The sequence below is a fragment of the Papaver somniferum genome, chromosome 5 (genome assembly GCF_003573695.1).
Source record: "Papaver somniferum cultivar HN1 chromosome 5, ASM357369v1, whole genome shotgun sequence".
Classification (NCBI taxonomy): domain Eukaryota; kingdom Viridiplantae; phylum Streptophyta; class Magnoliopsida; order Ranunculales; family Papaveraceae; genus Papaver; species Papaver somniferum.
The window spans coordinates 58,080,027-58,104,470 of NC_039362.1; the positions used below are offsets into that span (position 1 = coordinate 58,080,027).

The 24,444-nt window shown below is 36.8% G+C and overlaps 1 protein-coding gene, 1 long non-coding RNA gene and 1 pseudogene across 2 annotated transcripts; 2 read left to right on the forward strand and 1 right to left on the reverse strand.

The window, feature by feature from the left end:
• Positions 1-1,561: 1,561 nt before the first annotated feature.
• Positions 1,562-4,895, forward strand: LOC113277443 (haloacid dehalogenase-like hydrolase domain-containing protein 3). The gene is made up of 9 exons (XM_026526540.1): positions 1,562-1,679; positions 1,775-1,885; positions 1,973-2,055; positions 3,169-3,252; positions 3,441-3,516; positions 3,633-3,705; positions 3,972-4,045; positions 4,150-4,243; positions 4,646-4,895. The coding sequence occupies exons 1-9, from the start codon at positions 1,562-1,564 to the stop codon at positions 4,704-4,706; spliced, it is 774 nt and encodes a 257-aa protein (XP_026382325.1). The 3' UTR covers positions 4,707-4,895.
• A 2,133-nt stretch (positions 4,896-7,028) lies between these two features.
• LOC113277445 lies at positions 7,029-11,505 on the forward strand. The gene is made up of 5 exons (XR_003324936.1): positions 7,029-7,974; positions 8,553-8,887; positions 10,129-10,185; positions 10,309-10,343; positions 11,187-11,505. It is a non-coding gene; the product is annotated as an uncharacterized LOC113277445 (long non-coding RNA).
• Positions 11,506-20,591: 9,086 nt separating this feature from the next.
• Positions 20,592-20,691, reverse strand: LOC113284871 (annotated as a pseudogene).
• Between the last annotated feature and the right edge of the window lie 3,753 nt (positions 20,692-24,444).

Genomic DNA, 24,444 nt, shown 5'->3' on the forward strand with positions numbered 1-24,444 from the left:
TAAAAGAAGTGAAGTGAAATGGTCTCCATGACACTTGTTAGTAAAAGAAGTAAAGTGAAGTGGTCTACATGACACTTGTCATTAAAAGAAGTTAAGAGAAAGGTGATCCCAAAAAACTAAAATAAGATTTGACTTTCCCAATTAGGAAACTGGCCTATTTTTTAAAAACTTTTATTTATAGAAACTGGCCTATTAAAAAAGAACGGAGAGAGTATTTCGTTTATGATCAATTTAGTTTCCTCCAATGTCTCACATCCAACATCCACTGACGATATGTAGGAGACTCATTCTAGATTGTACCTGGAGTGGGAACTGAAGAATACAGTGTCATAGTTGTAGATGAGAGTTGGACGAGACTAAACCAGTACTAATCAGTTAGGGAATGCTGGTTTAGTTTCCTCCAACATCTCACTTACAACCTTCACTGTGGATTGAAACATAATGAAGAGAGTGTCAAAGTCGTAGATGAGAGTTGGATGAGACTAAACCAGAAGTACTATTTCTGATAAATTGATATAGGTTTAGTTTTCTCCCACATCTCACCTACAACCTTCACTATGAAGCAAGGAATGCTAAGTTAAAAGTGAGGATTGGAGATTGATGTTTCCTTACTTATTTGCTACAATATCATCATGAAGTGGAAGCGCTAGAGGTGCCAAAGTCGTAAATGAGAGTTGGAATAGAATGAACCAGCTGCGCAGTGGCAATAATAAACAGATCTTATGATTCTGGTTCATTTTCCTCCAACATCTCATTTCAGGCTTTCACCAAAAGAGGAGCCAACAACAAATGAATAATATCAATGTCGAAAATAAGAGCTCACATGAAATGAACTCATGAGTACTACTCCAAAAGAGGTGCGAGCTTTTAGTACTACGTTGCCTCACATGCTGAATAGTAGTGATTGGTGTTGCCTCTAAAATTCTCTGCAGGACTGCAGCCTTGCCTCTAAAATGCAGCACCAAAGTTGTAGGAAGAAACAGCTGCTCCAGAATATACATTTCCACGCATTGTGTGGTTCAGTTTTTGCGAATGTCTGACCTCCAACAGTCCCAAGAATGATTCAGCACATGCAATGGAAGAAACTTGAAGTCTGAAGCAGATGAAAACATTTGAACGATGCATTAATACAAAGTGCATCAAGTTGAATGCTGGAAATGAGAGTTGGATGAAACTAAATTTGCGGTTTTAAAATGAACTCGATAAATTTGGTTTCCTCCAACGTCTCATGTCCACCGATCACTACGTACACTGTTGTGCACTTGTTGTATTCCAGCAAGCATCAAGACTAGCAAACCAGAGAAAATGTTGAAGTTGTAAGTAAGAGTTGTAGAAAACTGAACCAGATGTTCTGATCATTCATTTGTGAACTATCTATGGTTCAGTTTTCTCCAACATCTTACCTCCAACATTCATCAATCAGTAAAACCGCACATCTAGTGAACTCCTTCAAAGAATTTCTCAATTAGTTAAGTGTAAATTTGGCAATAAAAAATGTTTTGGGTGCTTATGTACATCTTTCACATTTCTCTAGTTTTCTTCGCTTAATTTTGGCAGAGCCATGGAAGCTTGCTTGAGTAGATGCTCGGCTGGAGCTTTCTTCAGAGCCAGAGGAGTAAATACTTTCAATCCCAAGATTCAAACGCTTTCCGGGAGGTCATCAATGGCAATTCATACAGGTTGGTTTATAATCTCTTCCCCAATTTGAGTGATTTTGAGCAAAATTTGATTTTGGATTATTTCATGTTAACTATGTTTCCTTATGCAGCTGGAGGTGAGGTAGGGAAGAGAGCTTATGATGCTTTGTTATTGGATGCCGGAGGAACCTTATTGCAGTTGGCAAAGCCTGTTGAAGAAACATATGCTGATATTGGGAGGAAACATGGTGAGTAAAACAATGTGTTATGGGATTGTTCTTCTATTTTTGTATTATGTGTTTGATCTGGTTATTTTTTGTACTTATGTATGTCAGGTTTAAATGTGAATGCTACTGAGATAAAATATGGATTTAGAAGAGCTTTTGCAGCTCCTTGGCCAAAGAAGCTTCGTTATGAGGTGCATTATTATCTTCTGTCTTGTGTATTTTGATTTTGAACCAATGTATGGGCTTACTGATGATGCCTATGGTAACAATGTAATGGAGAGACCACGATAGCTATTGGTATTTCTAGGTTTGAAGATATGTGTATATATGAGTCAAAATACTAGACAGTTGATAATATCATATAGTCATAGCCTATCAATGTTTCCATTTAAACTGTTGCAATGCGAAAGTATTTAAATGATTTGAAGCTGGGGTACTGGAGGTGGTATTGGTGGTGGTATGTCAGGTAACGTTGAAGTTTGGAGATGGGGTTGGTGTAGGAAATGCTGGTGGGATTGGTGGTGCTTCAGGCCATGGTCGTGGATAGGTGCTGAAGGATGCGAAGGAGGTGGACCTGGTGGGTCCGTTTGTGGTAGGGGAGGAAGAGTGAAGGAGGATCTGGATGTGTGAGGGTATGGAGCTAGTGGTGGCTTGAAGGTGATGGTGCTGGTGGAGGTGGAGGCGTTAAGTGGTGGAGCTGGGGGCCTGGGGCAGGTGGAGGCCTTGCTGGTAGGCATGGATTTGGTGTTGGTAAGGGAATTAGGGTTGGATCTGGATCAGCAACAGGATCTGGTTCTGGAACATGATTGGGAGTAGAAAGTGGTGGTTGTGACGGCCATTAAATCTTTGTCGGTTGTATCCAAGTAATGAATAGTTAATCTACAACAGTTAATGTTATCTCTTGTTTTGTATGGTTTTGTGATTCTGAGTTCTGACAACAGGAATATAAAATTAATATAAGATTCAACTTCTCCAGTATGCGGTGCTTTATAATCAGCACTTGCTGTACATAGGTTTCTTAACTGAACATTGGAAGATGCTTGTGATTGGGCCTGCAAGTCTTGAACTTGATGTTGGTGTTCTACTTAGATTGTACTTGTAGAGCCAATAATCATAAATGTTGTGTGCAGAAAATTGCCAATGCATATGGTCTCTCTTTTGCTAGCAGTGTACATTTTCCTTTTTTATCTTTTAACTACTTTCAGTTTACATGAAAAAGAACTAAAGTATGCTGAGTTGCCAACTAAGTAGGTGTAAAAAGCCATCTTGGTACAGTTCTTATTGTCTTAATTTGGTCTTGGTAGGGTGATGGGAGGCCATTTTGGAGACTTGTTGTTTCTGAAGCAACAGGTTCTGACAATAATGACTACTTTGAAGAAGTATACGAGGTCATGTTCCTTTCCCGTTACTAACAGTTAATGTATCGTTGTTATTAATCCCTTGGAATATATTATCATACTGTATTTTCTTTAAAGAGCCTTGATCGAGGTTTGTGTAGGATTATTAAATAGATTTATCTCATCTCCTAAAAGCTGCATCCTTGTGTACTGATGTCTTAATGATTTCTTTGGAGCAGTATTTTGCGAAGGGTGATGCGTGGGATCTCCCCACAGGAGCTTACGAAACACTGCGCCTTTTAAAAGATGATGGAGGTAATTTGTATCAAGTATTTTCTTTCTCTTGTAGATACTTAAGTTCCAATGAGCTTTTGTTTACTGGATCCTTAGAAATTTTCGTCACTAAGTATATGAGATATCCAGTATTGCAGTTAAACTGGCGGTCGTGTCAAATTTCGATACTCGTCTAAGGAAGCTGTCGAAGGACCTAAATGTTGCAGATATGTAAGCTGTGTTTCAACTACTCTTATATATCATCCTACTTCAGTTTTGTCTTTTACTTCAAAAAACTCTTATCTGCTTGCATTTCTTAACTGTTGTTAAACTGCAGAAGCTTTTTCATGTAATTATCCCGTAAATAACATCACTGCTACTGCCTCGTGGTTGAAATTCATGAAATCATTAAAATTGAATTACCATGTAATCCATGTGATGGCGTTACATTTTTAATTGCGTAAAAGAAGTGATTTTTTCCCCTTGATTTTGTTAAGGTTTGATGCCACTATCATATCTTCAGAGGTAGGATATGAGAAGCCAGACACGGAGATCTTCAAAGCTGCTTTAGGTAAGTATAACCACTACCTATATATATGGGCTCATACGTTCTATTCTTCTGGAACCTATTTTTATCGCGTGTTAATGTAGTCTAAACTCCGACATGGTTTATAGAGGGAGTTGGTGTTGAGGCTGCCAAAGCAGTGCATGTTGGGGATGATCATGATGCGGATAAAGTAGGCGCGAACACAGCTGGTGTCGACTGTTGGTAAAGAATAATGGCTCTACTTGAACACACTATTTATAGCTAAATATGATCCATAAGTAAAATAATAAACTGATTAACCAAAAGAAATCCAGTTTGATAGAGTTTTGGATCTTTCTAATTGTCCGTTTCTAGGCTGAGAGATTCTTCATGGGAAACGAAGGCCCTGTAGGCCCTCTGTATAGTTTTTCTGATGTTAACTGTGTCCTATACATTTCACCATTAGAATCTTATGAAGTATTTTAATCTTTCCTGTCTAATAGAAGGACATCCTTGTAACTTTGCTACTTTGCAGACCAAGAACATGTTCTTTTCTTGGTTGATTTCCTAGTGCTCTTCAAATTTAACTGTTTAGATTATCATAATACTCTATAATCAAGTATTCTACCATCTCTGCCTGTGCAGGTTGTGGGGATCTGATGTGAAGACTTTTGCTGATATACGGGACCGCATCCTTAAATCATAGATGCAGATAGCTGCTAATGAATGCATCAATACCTGGCTGCAGGTTCTGGCTGGATACCTACTGATTTTCCTTTTTTCTGTAAAGACTGGTTCTTCAAACGGAAACAAATAATGCCGAGGGAAATGACAAGAGGTAGGCAAGGGCCGCAGGGCAATGTAGTCGTAGTAAGGAGAGGAGTTCAATGTACAATGGAGCGCGAGTTGAATTTCTACATCTTTTTCAAGTACCAAAAACAAATTACAGAATTTTGTTTGGTAAATTGTCAATTGTCAGATTTCTATAAGACTTATGACTGCGTTGGAAGGCTTTAAATTGGATTTTATGTAATTGTGAATCAAACTTAGAAAAATTAGTTTGAGATCCTATTCACGTGATCAAATAAGTCTTAAAAAAATGCAATACAAATGTTTCACAGGTTTTTTGTTGGAGTTGATTTGGTGTGGATTTCTTGCCCGTCTCGCATTGTCAAGTACCTATTTTCTACCTTAGAACTTAGAAGCATCAGTGATCCATTTACTCACGGAAGTTAATATTGCAAGTTGGGATTATTTATTTGGATAATACTCTATAATCGAGTATTTTACCATCTCCGACTTTCTGTAGGTTGTGGGGATATGCGGGGACCGCATCCTTAAAAATAGATTCATATAGCTGTTAGGGATCAATACCTGGCTGCAGGTTCTGGCTGCTGAATTTCTTTATTTTTCCTGCAAAGACTGGTTCTTCGTAGCACCGAAATACAAGCTGATTGTCAGATCTATATACGAGTTATTGACTGATTAAACAGGACTATGGCTGCTCTAAACCCTCGAAACTGAAATGTATGGTATGATAGATCAACTTGTCATTGAATAAAATTATACCATCAAAAAGGTTTAATGAATTTGACAGGAGGGGGCCATCAGAAAGGGAAAAAAAAATCTTTTTGGCAGATGCGAGAAACTTTCATGAGTTTGTTTGATGCAAAAGTCGTGGGTTCAATTTATGCCCAATATTACTGCAAAGACAGACTCAAAGGAAATGACAACGACAACAAAGTTGAAATCCAGACCTTGTTCAAAAAGTTACAAGTTGGCTTGGCTGCACTGCACTCACTAATTCACGTGTTATTTATAGGCTGGTAAATGGCAGCCCCAAAGCGTCACTACGAAATCAGATATTTGCCTAGTCAATGTAAATTGACATATGAAGTCATGAACAACAAGAGGCACAATTGATGGCGAATGGCAATTCAGACCAAAATTCGTGGTCATGACACCCATTGAATCCACAATAATTCATACAGACTATACCCATCTCAATAAATTCTTAACAGTCCTTCCTTTGAATGAGTATATACTAGTACTATGATTCTTTTCAATAATTCAAGCAAAGAAATTTGTGAGAAATTCACATTTTTTTTTGTGGAATCTCTCGACATTATAAGAATCCTTTTTGTTCCTTGTGGCAATTAAAAAATAAAAATGGTTTTCAATAACAATACTCCGTAACTCCCTCTAGTACCTACCCTCTTACATGTTGTGCATTAAGTACTAATTTAAATTATGTTGACTTAACGAGTTCCCGATAATTTCATGCGTATCGATGGAACCAAGTACACTATAAGTGAACATATCCCCGGCCACCATTAGTTCAAATTTCCAACAGCAAAACTCCAAGTTGTTGAAACACCAGAAGAAGGCAACATAATGGAAGAAGAGAAATGGATTGGCGGCATGGAGTCCAAGGAAGGCTATACACAAGATGGTACGGTAGATCTCAAGGATCGGCCTATCCTTAGATCAAAGGGTGGCAGGTGGAAGGCTTGCTCTTTTATCGTAGGTACTGTATCCTGTATGCCTACACAAACATTCTTACTTTTACACATTTATTTGATTCTAAAATCTAAACTAGCTCACTTGAACTGTTTCTATTGTATAAAGGCTATGAACTGCTTGAAAGAATGGCGTATTTTGGAGTTCTTGCGAATTTGGTGGTTTACTTAACGACTAGACTGCATGAAGGCACGGTTGAATCATCAAATAACGTGACCAATTGGATTGGCACGACATGGATGACACCTATCGGTGCTTATATTGCAGATACCTATCTTGGCCGGTACTGGACATTCGTAGTCTCTTCTGCCATTTACTTTCTGGTAAATATTTCCCTCAAGTTTACATGCAACAAGCTCACCATAATATTTTCGCCAAATTCTCTTTCAATTTTATTTTTTTTTGGCAAATATTGTTCATAATTTCATCAGCAATTAACATCTTGTTCTTGTTTGTACCAAAAAAAAGAACATCTTGTTCTTGAACAGGGAATGTGTTTATTAACTTTATCAGTTTCATTACCCGCATTGAAGCCACCGTTATGTGGAAATGGGGTACTCGCGCAGGACTGTGATGCCCGAGCTTCCTCGTTTCAAGTCGCCATCTTTTATACCGCACTTTACATAATTGCAATAGGAAATGGTGGAACCAAGCCTAACATATCAACACTGGGTGCTGAACAATTCGACCGTTATGAACCCAAAGAGAAGCTCCAAAAGTTATCCTTCTTTAATTGGTGGATGTTTACCATATTCATTGGAACACTTTTTGCAAACACGGTTGTCGTCTACGTTCAAGATAATGTTGGTTGGTCCCTCGGCTATGGCCTTCCTACACTTGGATTAGCCATTTCAGTTTTAGTCTTCTTAGTTGGAACCCCTTTTTACAGACACAAGATCCTGTCAGGAAGTCCTTTCACTCATATGGCTATGGTTCTCGTTGCTGCTTTGCGAAAACGCAAAGTTATCTTACCTGATGAACCGAAAGATCTTCACGAGTTGAGTCCCGATGAATATACCAGTGCTCGGAAGTTCAGAATTGACCACACACCATCACTGAGTTCAGTTTTTCACAACCCTTTAGGAAAACTTGATTTCAAAATCACTGTTATAAAAAAAGGTGCACTTTGTGTCCTTGATCAAAGAGTCAAAGAGTGGACAGGATTTACCAGGGAGGGTAATCAGGCGGCCCAGGTAAATCGGATCGAGTTTGATTTCGACGGCTGGGAATGATCGGTTATGTTTCGTGTGGGTCGACAGAAGTAGGGCGGGGTGACATATTTGGTGCACATAAAACGTTCTCTCTTTTTCTGCTGCTACGCTTATTCTTCTATCTCGCAGAAACTCTAGATTTTTGAGAATCTTTCGTTCATACGGTCTGTGTGCTTGATGTTTTCCGAAGATTCAGGAGGCAAGGTTTAATCAAAAATACGATGCAGAGGATAGGAATAGAAGGTAAATATGTTGAAACCCTATAATTTTTAAATCTTTATTTATTTAATTTTTTCTCTTTCTGATTGATGTTGCTTGAAGTTTGCTGGAAATTTAAGAGGCAGAAGTTGATAACACTGATTTAATTTTTCTGAACTATCTATCTGTGTTGAGTTACTGATGCCCCATATGCTCTTCATATTGATTTCCAATTGCTGTTTCCAGAAAATTTAGGAGGCAAAGATTTATCACAAAGAAGTGTTTCACCAAATTCGAACTTCTGTCTCAATTTGAAATCAAAATATTACGTCCTGAATTTGTTTTAGGGTTTTTGTTTATTTTTTCGGGTTTGATTGTGGCTGTTTAAATTGACCAATGGAAAACCTAGAGCAGAGAGACAACGAATCGCCCAGAACCTATTTTTGAGAAAGATGTTGTTAATGAATGTGTTTGTAATCGTGAATTAATTCATTAATTGTATAAAGTTTGATTTTGACTATGATTGTATAGCAGATGTCCGTGATTTTAAAGTTCGAACTATTGAAATCACTTGAATTTATTTTAAGGATCTAACTAAGGTTTATTTGATGTGAATGCTGCAGCTATATCGATTGGTCATAGGTGCGATGGGGGATTTGGTAGATGGTCATAATTGGTTTATGTGGAAAAAGCTAAAGGGAGATAGTGTAGATCATAAAGCTGCTTTTCCTCTATTACCATGCCTGATCTCACCGCATTAGCCTTAATAGAAGCAGAGACCATAATGTGATATTGTGTTAATAGTGTTCCAGGATATATTCGAGTTTATTGTGATATTGTTTTTGGCTTGATTATTTCAGGTACAGACTCTGCAGCAGGGCGATGGAATATTACACCATTATCCATAATCAAGGATGGAGACAACTTTTTGTTGGATTTAACTCTTAACTCAATGAAGGTAATGCTTCACTTAGCTACAACATTAGCTAGATAATTCACAGATGTGTAAATTGATGGGGTTTATTCAATCTCCTTAGCTAAGTGGGTGACTTTTTTGAGTGAATTATTTTGATAAGTGGTTTGCACCTTTAATATGCATTGTTAATCAATCCTCAGATTTATATTTCCATGTACGAATATGTGCATGCAATCTTGGTTACGTTCTAGCATGGTAGAGTGCCATCTTATTGACACGGTTAAGAACGCCTGTCATTTGGAGTTTGCATATCCAAAAATTGCCATGCCCATATTGTTTGTAGTAGCAAATGATGGTCAGCGTCATAGATGTTCAATCCTCGCTTGCGTCTCTACAATCTTTATCTTATTAACATGATTTGTTCTCATGTCAGGAGAGTAAAACAATACTTTTTGGTGGCGCTATTCTCAAGTGTCCCCATGCATTAGAGTTATTAATAGTTACTAGGGAAATGAGCTATATAGAAACATTTGGGTTTAGGTGTTTTCTAAGTACCATGTGGATTTGTTCACCTTAACGTATGCAAGAATCAATTCATTTGCACAGAATGACTAATCAATTCATTTGTTTGGGTTCAACTATCTTCAAATTAAGATCTTTGTTAAGGAAACTGTTTAGGGCAATCGTCAAAGTCGTGCTAATTTATCTTTGTGGTCTTAAGTAACCAGATCCAAAAAATTCTAACTTTTGTTGTTTCGCTGACCCCTTAATATTTTTTGTTCTTTCCTTGGTTTGGTTTTATCATTTTTCGGTGTATTTATGTTTTTGGCTTCCGCCTCACTCGGCTCACTGAGAAAAAATTTGCTGAATGAATTTTTGGTTCCAAATTTCAGCAACATTATTCACAATGTTGTAATATCATCATTAACAATAGTTAATATCATTTTTAATTATACATTTCATTCTTGGTTGCTAGATATTTCGCTTTTGTTCAATTTTATTGCTAAATCATATCAGAATTCTAAAATATTCATGATCTTTCTGCACACATTCAGCTTAAAGGTAATTTTCTTCCCTGTAAGAGTGTAAATTTTACTGTCGCCAATTGGTTTCTGATAATCCGTTCGAGTTCTTTGTATCTAATTTGATGTCACAACAACAATATCTCAAATATGAATTTTGATTTAGGAACTTCATATTTATGTGATTCAATTTATTACTTCTGTTATGTCGTTGTCATGTTTTTCCACCGTGTAAGCTGAATCCTTGATTTCTGTACATAGGCTCTTCAATTGCTGATTAGGTATTGACAAGCTTGCCAGGTGAAGCATACCAAAAAGGTAAGATTATTTTGTGATACCTATTTGATTTTTTTTATGCAGAATAAATCTTTTTGATTTTTGGTACTATGTATTATGTTTTTAGGTTTTTGATTTGTTTTTGTTCATGGGTTATTTTTGCAGGTTGGCGTCTATTCTGTAATAGTCTGAGAATTGAGGTGATTTTATTCTAGCTTAATCTTATTTTGATTATTGGTTATTTATTTTTTTAAGTTCTTTTCTTTCTAAGAGGTGGAATAGAATAACCCGGTTGAAGCGTAATGATCATACGTTCGTTATCAATCGTCTTGAATCTTATCTTCCTTGCTTCATTCCTTTGAGGGACTGGGTCAATGTCCCGAAAGTAGCCGTCGTCCTTTTGTATAATGATGGGATCTTAGGAGTAGAAGTGGGCATGAATGGAGCTTAGATTCTAGGACTTTGTTGACTGAAGCTCTCTTTCTCCATCTAATCTTCATTTGCTGTCTCCCTACAAAATAATTTTACATATAAAAAAAGTAATAATTTTTGTGAATCTATTCCAAGTTGAAGGAAGAATCGATATTCAGTAATCAAACCATTCACTCCATAGTCTGATATATCTTTTGACGAACTGATTAAGCGGACGAGAATAAGGATACAGTCCCGTTATACATGTCAATATCAATACAGACAACAATTAAATCCTTGCTTATTTTGTTTCTAAAAACTAATGTGATAATATAAGACCCAGGATGCAGATGATCAAGATTGTATTCTCAAAATTCTGGAGTCCTTTCTTTTTTCTTTTTAAGTGCAATGTTAAATTTCTTCTGGGCTTAATTATAGGACTGATGTTGTGTCATTTATATACATTTGAATTACTATGGCGTTAAGGCCTTGGTTTTAGGTTAGACTACAACGTATCTTGCCTTCATATATGTTAATTAGGTAATAATAAATGGTTTATTCATTGTTATCTATCCTGCACCGATGATCTTGACTTCCTTTTTTCTTCTTTGTTTGGCTTATTTTCTGTTTAGTTGAAGAAGAGCGAAGTAAACAACTGTTGCACCCAGGGAAGAGAAAAAGCATTGCATTGTTCCCCTAAGAACAATTGACAATCTTACTTAGGGTATTGTGATCAAGTATCTTTATCAGATTCTGCTTATACTGCTGCTTACTGAGCATGAAAGAGAACTTGGTGAAACAAATGAAAAGAGTTAAAAACTGCAACAAATTTGCAAGAGCTTCTGGATAGTATTGCAGAAGTTATCTATTCTTTTACTGTTTGTTCTGCTTGAGGTTATTGATGATATTTTATTACCAAAGCAAGTTTTCAATGCATAGTCTATCGGCATATAAAACATAAAAATGTTGACTGCTTAACTTTGTGGGGGTATACCAATGATGTCACATTGCAGACAGATGGACAGAGGTGGTTATCTTAGACAAATGATATAATTAGTAGCCCAGTAGTATTTCTATGGTACTGCAAAGGTTGATGCAGTCAAAGTAAGATAATTCGCCCAGTAGTATTTCTATGGTACTGCAAAGGTTGATGCAGTCAAAGTAAGATAATTATATCCCTAGATATTTCCGTCGACTTTATCTTATCGAGTTTTGTGAGTCTGATTTTGTACGATCTATTTCAACTTTGTGGGGTTGGCATATTATTTTTTTCCATGGTTTATAACAATGATTTTGTTAGCATCAATGATTCTGACATCTTTGTCGTGGTGAATGAGTTCAATTCTACCATAAAATTATGGGTATTGGTAGTTGAGTTGCTAGCATCGTCTCTGTATATGATAACAATGGATGCTACCTATATTTGGCATCTTTGCTTAATGGGAAAATCGCTCACTGGCCTGATTATAGAACATGTCCAAGACTACCATCAGGTTAGTGGCATCAGTCTAATATAAATACCTATAATCCCACAAACAATTCTGAAGCACGATAAGGGTTACGGTTTTGTTAGCGGCTGAAGGGTTTTTGTGTATGATATCAATGCGTAACATAGGTTTCACTAAGGAGCTAGAGGATGGCTGCAGAGATGATGATGGAGGTTTAGAAAGGGAGACAAAAGCAAACTTAAGACCATAATGTTGAGGTTAAATGTGTATAAAGCAGGGTGTCAGGTACATTCTCTTCTTGCTGTCTTAGCTCAAATGGCAGAGCACATGGATTTAACCATGTAGTTGTGGGTTCGACTCCCACAGATGGCGTAGTTATTTGAGTAAACCAGAACTTTACATGCTTCAGATACCAATATATAGTGCGGCATAGGTGTACATGTAAAAAACCTTTTATCTCTATACATTGTTTTCTATCAATCAGATACTAATGCTGTTTTCTCAGCACTTTCCTTTAGAGGAGAATATGTTGATAGTCGGACATCATTTAATCGTTACAGTACTCCGAGTTGATTCTTTTTTACCCATTTTCTCTATTGTAGAACAATCTGATGCAATGACAGACTTCTTTTTGGGGATATTTAATCACATCTCTGTTTTGTAAGATAAGAAGCTTGAAGAGCGAGATGTTTTGTGACATTATGGTAATTGGACCATGAATGTTGAGGAGGCGTGATAATGGGGATTCTGTTACTTTTGACTGCTATACCCATTAGGTGTTTCACTTTCTTATGAGATAAGATGAAATTGGAAATCTCTGAGTATTTAGACATGAAATGAGAACTGAGAGCAGAACTTACCCATGCTCGGATGATGTTGAAAGGCGTGAGAAAGATGGCGACGTAAGGAAAAGGTTGGATTTGATAAATTCTGACGGTTTCCCAGTGAAAGATGGAGGGATCAGGATTCAGGGGTTAATCTGTTGATGAGCTATGTGGTGATTGTTCTAAAAGAAAAATTTATGGTTCTCCTTCCTCAAGTAGTCAAGTTCGCTTACACACTTGCATAAGAACCTATCTTTTTGTCAGTATCAAACACGAAATGCTACATTATATATTCTGAAACATGAATGATAGGCTTTTTATTTACTAAAGTTTAGTGTTAATTTGATACCTTGCTAAAACTAAAACATTTTTAGCAAGGGGTTAAAAATGTAACATGTACAGCATTTCATATTGATACTAGGATAACATTGTTGCTTTTACTAGAATTCTGATAAATTATCATGTAACAATAAGATATGAAGAGCTTTCTACGTGAAATTATCTTGGGAGTGCATCATAAGAATGAGCAATGGAATTCCTATTCAAGAGGAGTGTACACTTTCCCTTGCACTATGTACGTCCTGCTATTTCCATAGGTTAGCTGAGTTGGAAACTTGGTATGAAACAACTGGATAATTCTATAAGAGAGCATATTAAATCTTGATCGACTCTCGAATAGTTTGACAATTTCCATATTTCGGATAGGAAACCATTTTACCATTCTAAGAGCTAAAAACTTTTTTTAGAGTCATTAGTAAATGCTTGGGAATCAACCGAACAAAATTGTCTATACTATCTCATGAAAATCCAAGATACACTGGCAGCGTTTTTTTCTTTTCTTTTCTGATCGTTCAAAATGAATTGTATTAAGATGCACACAAGCCGTGGGCGGGCGAATACAACTTAAAGAGAGCTCAACAACCCTGTCTAAAGTGCACACACAAGAAGAAACAAAAAGAGAAGACATCAAGAAAATGCAACTCGATGTATCTTACAAAAAAATTTGTCAAATGTAACTTGTGAACCAAAACAGGAGCGCTATACCATAAAAACAAATTATCAAATGTAACTGACAACGGATTGTTATGTTGGTGTGATGGGACGAAACCCAGGAAAGAAAGTAAGCCATATCATGCCATCATGCATATAATTAAGATATATTAAGATTAATGGCAACCACATGTTTAAATTAACACCTAGACGTCTTCCGGACAATGAGTGTGAATCCCAGTTGGGTGGAGATTAAAGACGAGTTCATGCCACAACAATATGCTTCTGATCGTCCTACATGCCCTTGAGTTAAAAAAAGGACCATTTAGTGGCAGAAATCAGAAAAAAATGTTTGGCAAAGCGGTTACACACGTGTGTTTACGATTGAAATTCAAAAACGCGGCCAGATGATCTCGAAAAAAATCGAACAATGAGCCAGTTGAACATTTTGAACCAAGCGAATTTTCACATGAAAAAACTGGCCCAGTTTTGTTTCAAACTGTTAGGAAATGTATGGTACATCATACATGGTCCATGTAATAAGGATTCTATCTATATGCATGAAAAATGTAAAATGTAATAAAGGTTATCCAAAGAAACACCTTAACGGTCCAAGCATGGATGAAGGTGGGTATCAAATTTATTGTCGGCATAATGATGAGAATGAGATAATTGTTCACGGTGAATACATAGTGTGCAATAAAAATGTTTTTCCATGCAACCCATAATTTTCTAAAGTATTTATTGGACGCATTGATGTTGAAATTGGTGGGGTAAGTAAGGGTCTTTAAATAAATATATCTGAAAAGGTCATGACGATGTACGATGTGACGTTGGTTTTCAGTAAATGTGACGAGGCACAATAGTACATCAATGCAAGATATATTGGACCACTAGAGGCTGCATGATGTTTATATGATCCTTCGCTACACACCAACAAGATCCTAACGTTGTTCGATTAGCTATCCATCTTCTCGGAGAACAAAGAATTGTGTATGATGTGAGTAAGTCAATGAAGAAAGTTAAAAAAGTTTTAGAAGACTATAAGTCAACATTGATGGTGTACTCTGAATATTAACCTTACTTACAAAGCATATCCTCATCAAGAATCTCTGTAGCATTTTGTGTGGACAAGAAAAATAATTGAAAAATAAGACGATGGGTTTTGCGATTGCAAGGATGTATTTTATCAGTCATAATGTCGGTGATTTGTACAATATAAACTACGTGTGAGATAAAACATCCATAAGACAACTAATGAAAAAGTACTTGATTAGTGATTATATCTCCTTGATGAACATCTACACGAATTTGGCAAGTTTCTTGACGATTTCTAATTATGCCGAAACCAATATAAAATTGGAATAATGTAGCTGGTATATTCAGGAGTATCTGTTGCTGCAACTTGAAGTATGAGATTCTGAATTAAATGAATATTTTGAACTTTTCCCAGGTTCATCATGGTTACCAAACTATTTCCGTCGTTTTTACTGTGGAGACACAATAACTTTTGCCAGAGTAGTTGGATACCAACCTCAAAAGAAAGTAATTGGTTTCATGCGGGTATGTAATGCGATTTTCCTCTCTCTAAATGGTAGTGCTAAACATTAGTCGCAAGTTTGCGCCTAGCTAAATACATGTTTCTCACTGCTGATTCTTCTTTAATTGTTTTGATTCTTTTCTTGAGAGGTCGTTGTGCCGCATATTATACGTTCAAGGCTCTTAAGAAATAATTGAAACCAGTGTTCGTGGAAATGATCAAAAGAATCCACGTGCTAAATTTCTGAGACATATTAAACTAATTATGTAGGACGAAGTTCTATTGCATCATAGACTTTGCGTCGAAGGAGTTGATTAAACAATTTGTAATTATGGGATCCTAAAAGACCATTTCGTGTAGTTACATTTATTATGGGCAGAGATTTTTTAGGAAAAAATTGCCTGATATCTGTGGATGTTATTGGAGAAGAAATCGTTGAAGCATGTCCGAATATCATTGCTTTGGAAAGACATCATTGTGTTGACTCTTAATCAATGTATGTGCCTAGATAGGCGAGAGTGGGAAAATGTATCTTTTGCAAAATTATGGATAGAGATACAAATATGGATAATATTATGTTTACCATTTTGTTTCATATTTACACATGCCATAATATTTTGAATATTCATATTCTGGATATTATAGGTTGGTGATAATTTGAAGGAAGTTATTGATCTTTCCGTGTCAATGGGTAGGTGTTATAACATGCCTAAATTAATAATCTTTCATTTATCCCTAAATTACTAAACATAAGAGAGCATTCCAAATATGTTTTATTGAGCCGATAATACTGTCAACACGCAATGAAAATGTACACAAGATTAATATATCTGCTATGGAAAACATGTCTGCAAATATATATACATTGACTTGAAAATGTACACAAGATTACCCACAACATCCATACTTTGATGGACATGAAAATGTACCTAGATGCACATAAAAGGTTGAGTCCCGTTATAGGATGGGTTAGAAAATATAAGTTGTTGTCAAAGAGTGACTTAAAACTTAATAACGAGTTAATAATATGGAAAATACAAACATGCTAAAAGAAACGACTGAATGAGTATTCTAAATAGTTACAACATATAAAGGCTTCTACTAAAGCAAGTCATGGGAAGCTGGTTATGTTGAATTCTGAAATTAGAGATATATCAAAAGCATAATTCAGGATTAGAAGTCGAAGGCTTACCATCCTAAAAATAGGGATCAAAATGCTGAAGCAAAGCGTAACATGTTATAACTAATATGAAACTTAACGAAAAACAAATATTTTTTTAGGATACCACAGAATGTCTAGAGACATACTCACATCCAAATGATTATGCAAAGTTGTAAGAACGTAAAGTTATTTGTACAAGGACAAAGTTGATTATTAACCAGAAATATATCAGTAGAGGTTGCATATAGGAAAAAAAATCAAGGTTAGAACCAATATTTAGGTTGGGGAATAAACTTTACAAACGAATAAACTTGGTATTATCTCGACTACACGAAATATCGTGGAGATACGTCATATGCTCTACGTATATCCGGAAAAACCGCTAAGCCAAAAAATTATATATCTTCACGTAAAAATAAAATTGATTTTCCAACGATCTTGGATAGAATGGACCAGAAATTAACTAATCTATTTGGAGTTCTTTAAATGTAGAATTATTTATTTTAAGCTGAACATCAGAGTAACAGTTGAGCGTATTATGTGGATAGTTTACCCATGTGATCTACAATATTTATGGCATAACTACATCTTATTCTTTGAACTCGACGATAATTTATTGTTTGATGTTACTTCCTTTTTATGTTTCATACAATAATAATATGGATATAACAAAATTGAAGAAGCCCTAACAAAAGGTGCCAAAATCTTAGAAGAAAGTTCGATACAATCAAAACTGAGAAAGATGTAACTATGACACACTTTCAGAATTTCCACTTTAGATGGTGAATAGAGACCAGTTCCAGGAAATTTGAGACTACACCTTAAAAATATATAACGGGTAATTGCACCATAATTATATCGAGATAAAAATTTGGCATGTATTTTGATAGACACATTTTTGTGTCTAATTTGTCCTCAATGTCCGTATTGTTGGAACTCTATTTTTGTACTAATATTGTGCTTTTATGTATTTTTAGGAAATAAACATTTTTGGAAAGATCTGCTCGAAAAATTATGCGGGGCATCCCCGGAGGACATTTGTTATTCGGACTCTCATTTTGGTTAAGGGGCAACCCAATTACTAAGGGGCACCTCAGTTGGGCATTTGCTGTTTACACTCCACAGACAATTAGGGGCACTTCATCTCTTTAAATTCAAAAACTTTTTTTTGGCGAGAAATGAAGTTCTCAACTGTTAGAGTTTCAATCAACAAAATGAAGGTGTTTTAGAGAGATTCAATCGCTCAAACTTGATAAGAAGATGTGATATGGCATGAGGAACACATTATGGGCAGTGGGTTCGATCAGAAGTGGCTGGAAAATGCGTGATGATCCTTGAGCCCAAAACAGAGCACGTGCACTGTAACACGAGCAAAAATGGAGTTCTTGTGTGCATGGAAGAGTCCTACTAGCGTTGGAAGAGTGTTGAGGCGTGGAGAAGACATTTGGGAGCGTGCAGGATCAAAGTTAACGCGTGCATGGGATTAAAAATGGAAATTTTTGTTATTATTGGCAGCCGAGAGTATTTGGATTAAATGGAGAATATATGCAATCAATGGTCGGATTTTTGGCTCCAATTCACTATAAATACGAGGCAAAAAAGTTTGGGAAAGGCTAGCAAGTTTAGAGAGAATTGGGAGAGGTTTAGAGCACTACATAGCAAGAAAATTGAAGTTGCAGAGATTCTGGTTCTGCTGCTGCTGCTGCTCGAGGAGGAAGAAGAAGAGGAAGAACAGACTACCAAAGGTAGTCGTTTACCAACAAAGACAACGACTGTCGTTCGTGGGTCATAGTTTTTCAACGACAACAACACTTTATCTCTATCGTTGATTCTGGACGCCTTCTGTGGGTCGCAAAATCCTGTTTTATATCATTTTCTTGTCTTTCTCTTCATTGTAAAACACTTTTGAGCATCAATGAAATATTTTGAGAGGTTTTCCAACATGATGAGCGGCTAAAATACCTGGTGACTGAGGCGACGGAGGAGCTATTCACTCATGTTTGATTGGTAAATTCTTTTTATAATTTCTTAATTATTTATTTTATTTAATTCACTTGGATCAATAAAAAAAAAGAGATAAAAATGGGTTTCTTAATTAGTTGTGAATCAGTTTGATGTTTTATGCTTAGAATTAATTCTTTGATAAATCATGCTTAAGGATTACAATTTAATATTTGGATACCTTATAGATTAATAAGTGTTTAATGGAAAAAGAGCTAGATAATAATTATGAAATATTTTTGTAACCAATCAACTTGAAGTAATAGTGAATCCGGAGCCTTTGTCCATTTTAAATCTTGACATCACTCTTTGAAAATTAATTTGCTTTATTTTTATTAAATCTAAAAATTATTTCCTTCATATCTGAAACGAATCTTTTTACCACTATCACTACAACAACTTTTGAAAAATCATAAAATTTTTGGCGCCGCCGACGCGGATTTGTGTTTAGGTAGCATTTTTAGATTTTTTTATTATTATTTTGATTTGTTCCTTTTTACGTTTCTTTGGGTGTGTCTTTGATTTGCAGGTTTGAAGTTGGATACTAAGGACTTGGAACAAAGCTTAAAGCTAAAAGAAAAGAAAAAAAGAAGACAAATAAATTTTTTTAGGATTTAGTTTTATTATTTTTTTTAATTTTTAATTTTTAAATTTTTTTTATAATTGTATTAGGAAATTTTTGTAATATTTTTGCACTTTACTTTGGACTTGGACTGTGACGTTGGACATTTTTAAGTTATTTTTACCCTACGGAAGGGTACCTTAAATACAAACTGTGTGCAGGGAAGGACGACGATTACGATATCGTCTCGGCACCTCGGGTTCGTACATGACATAGGAGTCGTGGTGCGAGTCGACTTCAACGGTTCATCTCCCGTCTGGTACGGGAGGTAAGTCAATCGAAACACTCGCGAATCTCCTGTAAGCGAGTTACTGTATTCCTTAAGGTGATTCATTGATTGAGGACGAATTTGGACTGTTTTTAAATTCCTAGTAAAGGGCAAGGCCTGGCCAATACAAGATAAGGGTTCGGATTTCATCACCGTTCCCTTCTTGCCCGCCTTAGGAAAACGAAACCAAACGCGAACCTAAGCTTTAAAATTTGGAATAGAATGAGACCTATAGGGTAACGAGCTTAGTAGGAAAGTCGTTCGAAAAATATTGGTTACTCTTTTAGCATACTTCGAAGTTCATGATGGTCTCTGTGAGTTGAATGCGTTACTGCGCCGCCTTGTGATAGCGGTGAGGCCTTGGGTATCAAAGCTCCACTGAGCTTCCCTCGCCTCAATTCAACTTACTTTGACTCGGATTGACTCCAGAGGGGTTTGCTTAAATTGTAACGAATTCCCTTTCGAAGGATTAGAAGCTGGTCTAGAAAAAATCTAAGTGGAGCCATCATGCTTTTTGTTTGCTAGAATTCAGTAGGTTTGCTGTGGTGGAGTCAGCCTTGTTTGTGTTTGCATAGAACTTCCCTTCCCTTTTAGGGCTTTTCTTTTTAGTTTTGTTTTTCTAGTGTATGCCCGAGGTAGAACGGGCTTGGAAAAGAAACACTCTAGGTCGTCTGATTAGTGATAAACCTAGTAGTTCTTTTTGTGAAGGCGGGGAGCTCGAAGACTCTTCTTTAGAGAGCCCCGTTTTTGGAAACTTCAGTTTTGAGAATCTGCGTCTTTATGAAGAAAGTTCTCATAGTCCTTTGGTAGTGCCAGAAATGGCAACTTTAAAAGCTTTATTGAACCCAACTAGGACCTCTCGTCCGTCTTGTATCAAGTTAGCTGAAACCGAGGCAAATTATGAACTCAAACCTGGGACTTTACAGATGCTCCCAACCTTTTTAGGAAAATAGAATGAGAACCCCTATTTTCATGTTAGGGAATTTGAGGAAGTATGTAGTACTCTGAAAATTAAAAACCTTAGTGATGATGCACTGAAACTTAGGTTATTCCCCTTTTCCTTAAAAGATAAAGCCAAATCTTGGCTGTATAGTTTGGATTCTGAGTCAATTGAAACCTATGAACAACTTACATCTGCCTTTATACATAAGTTTTTCCCAAGGCACAAAACATCGTCTATTAGGACACAAATTTGTACTTTTTCTCAACAAGAGGGAGAATCTTTATATAGGTATTTAGAAAGGTTCAATGACTTAATTTCTCAATGTCCTCATCATGGTTTAGAGAAGGTTAGGTTAGTTCAGATCCTCTACGAGGGTTTAGACTATTCAACAACGACCATGGTTGAGTCCTTATGCACAGGTGGGTTTGAGAATAAAACTGTTGATGAGGCAATGACATTTTTGAATGAAATCGCCAATAAGACCCAACAATGGGAAAATAATAGGGAACCCCAGAAAACAATTCTTCTAAGTAGAGGAAATGTCAATAGGGTAGAAGGATCCTATGAGTCAGATGCTAAAATAGCAGCCATAGCCAAAAGGTTAGAAGCGTTGGAATTAGGTCATTCTAGTGGTACTAGTGGTAGAATAGAGCCTTTTTGGGAAGACCATACTGTTGAAGAGCAAGCCAATGCTCTTTATAACAACACTAGATTCGATAACCGTCAGAAGTTTGACCCTTATTCAGAAACCTATAACCCTGGCTGGAGAAACCATCCCAACCTTTCTTGGTCTAAGGGACAGAATCAAGGTCAGTCTAGTAACTCTCAAGCTCCCCCAGGTTTTGGCTATCCTAAGAATCCTTCAGCCCCGGCACAGTTTCAGAACCCTTTGGATAAGAAGATTATGAGTTTAAAAGAGTCTCTTGCTTTGTTAACTCGTAACACTATGCAGTTTCAGCAATCTGTTGCTCAAGGTATAGAAGAAAATAAGAGAATAGGTCAAGCTAACTCTCAGGCTATTTCCGAGTTGAAAACCCAGGTTAGTCATATAAATGAGTCTTTGAGGGAAAAAGGTAAGTTTCCTAGTCAAACTCAACCCAATCCTAAAGCAGAGAAACCGTACAATCATGTGAACTCTATTACAACCCTTAGGAGTGGAAAGAAAGTTGACAATAAGGTTGCCATGCCTGATAGTGAACATGCTGTAGTTCACCCTTATGAGCCAGAAAATGAGGAGACTGATAGAGTCTCCAAAGAGACCAATGAGGGTCCTGATGAGCCCGGCTTTGTTCCCAGAGCCCCGTTCCCCCAGCTGCTAGTTCCGACTAAGAGGGAGTCCAACTTTAATGATATAATGGAGGTTTTTAAGCAGGTTAATATCAACCTTCCATTATTAGATGCAATTAGGCAGATTCCCTCTTATGCCAAGTTCCTTAAGGACTTATGTACGCGAAAGCGTAAGCTCAATGTCCAGAAGAAAGCCTTCATAGCTAGTCATGTGTTCTATTATTCAGAATACCACTACTCCTAAGTATAAAGACCCAGGGTCCCCTACCATTGCTTGTACAATAGGTAAGTACCGTGTTGAGAAAGCGTTGCTTGACTTAGGAGACAGTGTGAACTTACTGCCATACCATGTGTACCTTAAGATAGGACTTGGTGAGATGAAACCTACACAGTTGACACTTCAGTTAGCTGATAGGTCCGTTAAAATTCCTCGTGGTGTGATCGAGGATGTTCTCATAGAGGTCGACAAGTTTATATATCCGGTGGATTTTGTTATCCTAGATACCCAACCTATCCCTGACCCAGAGAACCAAATACCAGTGATTTTAGGTCGCCCGTTTTTAGCTACATCCAATGCGATCATTAACTGTCGAAATGGTATTATGAATTTGTCTTTTGATAATATGACTATTGAGCTGAACATTTTTAATATTAGTAAGCTACCCTCTGAGATAGATGACACGTGCATTGAAGAGGTCAACATGATAGGAACCTTAGTTCCGAAGTCTGTACCAAACACCGAATCAGAAGATCCATTAGAGAGTTGTCTAGCCCGTTTTAGCATGGATTTCGACGATGATAGCAACATTGAACAAGTAAATGCTCTGTTGGATTTTATTCCTATGTTAGATACCGATAGATGGAAATCTAGGTTTGAACCATTACTAGCTACCGAATCTACCTTAAGCCCTTATTTCGAAGAGCCTAAAGATCCTCCTAAGTTGGACCCCAATTATGCATTTGTAGGCCCATCTGAGATTTTGCCTATAACTTCCGATTTGGATAGTGATCATGAGATTAGGCACTACCCGTGCTTCAACACAATAAGGAAACTCTAGGGATGACCATAGAGGATATGAAACATATGTCCTATAGCTAGTATACCTCAAAAGAATTTAGAGGATGAACCACCTGATTATAACTCAGAGAAAGCAATTGACCTTTTTCAGGAACCGGATAGTCTAGAAATTGGGAATATTGTGACTAATTTATCTAGAGACACCCAAAACTCTAAGTTTGGGGGTAGTGAACTAGAAGAAGCTCTAGAGTATTTTAAATACTCTCCGGATCCAGAAATTCAAGCCATAGTTAAAGGTCTTACGGAGAATAGTGATTACCCTAAATTTGGGGGTAGAGATTGTCAATTATCCCCAGTAGAAGTCCCTAACTTGGGACTCAAGCCTAGTGCATCTGAGGTATCGCTTGAGTCTATTCAGACTCCACAACCTGATCCGCCTGATACTGTTCAGGAGGAAATCCATATATTAGAAACCCGTTTTTCGGATGAATCTATTTTTCAAGAAACTCTTATGAAGCCCAACTGGAGGCTCTGGATAGATCCGGTTGTCTTGCAAGAAACCTTAGATGAGGATGTGCTCCTTCTGTTCATTTTTCTGAACCAGTGCAGTTGTCTCATATTGGTGTTAGCTCTATTTGGTATTATGGACCCACAACTTTTTCGGCTATTGGTATATGACTTTGGAAGGTGAAGATCCTTTTTGAGGTATTTGATGTCTGGCTGAAGACTTTAAGCTTAGCACTTCTTGGGAGGTAACCCAATCTCACGCAACACGGTAATATCTTTCCTAAACCCTTTTTGCTTCAAGTGGTAACAATGTCTCCTCGTTCATGCTGTTAATTTTATCATTGGAAACATTGAGGACAATGTTAGATTTAAGTTTGGGGGTATGGGAAAATATTTTAGTTGCAATAAATAAACTCCAGAGCCTATAAATTTATGCGTATTCAGGATGGCACTAACTAATCTAAGCGGATGGAGGCATCTTGGTTGTAGGAGTTGAGGAACCAATCTGATTAGATGGAAACATCTATAGAGTCTATTCATAAAAGCACAGAGCTCAGGTGTTAGAAATAACATGATAGTTGCACCATATCTGGTTGAGTCCTTTTCATTTCTTTTTTATTTTATTTTTTCATTTTAAACTATGTTTCTCTAAGTGATTAGGTGGGGCACACGATTCAAGTTGTTACCACTGCTAGGGTGAATTAGAGTGACTGAGTTACTAAAAAAAAAAAAAAAAAAGACCGGACCAGTTAGACCAATCAGAATAAGTATTAACACTTGGATAGCAATATGCGTGTGTTCTCCCTGTTTCCGTCGCCTAAGCAAGCGTGGAATGCAGGACCCGTGGGAAATATCGTGTAATCTGCTGACAAGAAGCATGCGCTTGGATCAAAAAGATCTATTCACGCCGTTAAGTTAAAAAAAATGGTTATTGTTCTGTGTAGTCAACTGCTTGTTCCCTGTATTTGCCAGTTTGTTGATCTAGATTTAAGTTATTGACCACTGATTCCCTTGTATATGCCAGTTGTGTTGATATTAGTTAGACTGGTATCTCAGTCCATTAGGATAGGTTCATTCTGGCAGTGGCCTTCAGACAGATATGTGAAACATCGATCATTTGGTTAACATCAAAACCATCTACATTTTTATATTTCCATCTCCTTTTTCTATCCATATGATTAGTTTGACTCCGTATATGATGTCCATAGTGCAACTATCTGAGTAGAGCTCTGTCACTTTATATGAATTTTAGTATGCTTGAGTGTAAACTCGTGTACAAC

Bases quoted from the DNA above. Each gene is read 5' to 3' on its own strand.
- LOC113277443 (XM_026526540.1), top strand. From the start codon at position 1,562: ATGGAAGCTTGCTTGAGTAGATGCTCGGCTGGAGCTTTCTTCAGAGCC. The intron at 1,886-1,972 runs GTGAGTAAAACA...TATGTATGTCAG, and splicing joins TGATATTGGGAGGAAACATG to GTTTAAATGTGAATGCTACT. The intron at 3,517-3,632 runs GTAATTTGTATC...CCAGTATTGCAG, and splicing joins CCTTTTAAAAGATGATGGAG to TTAAACTGGCGGTCGTGTCA.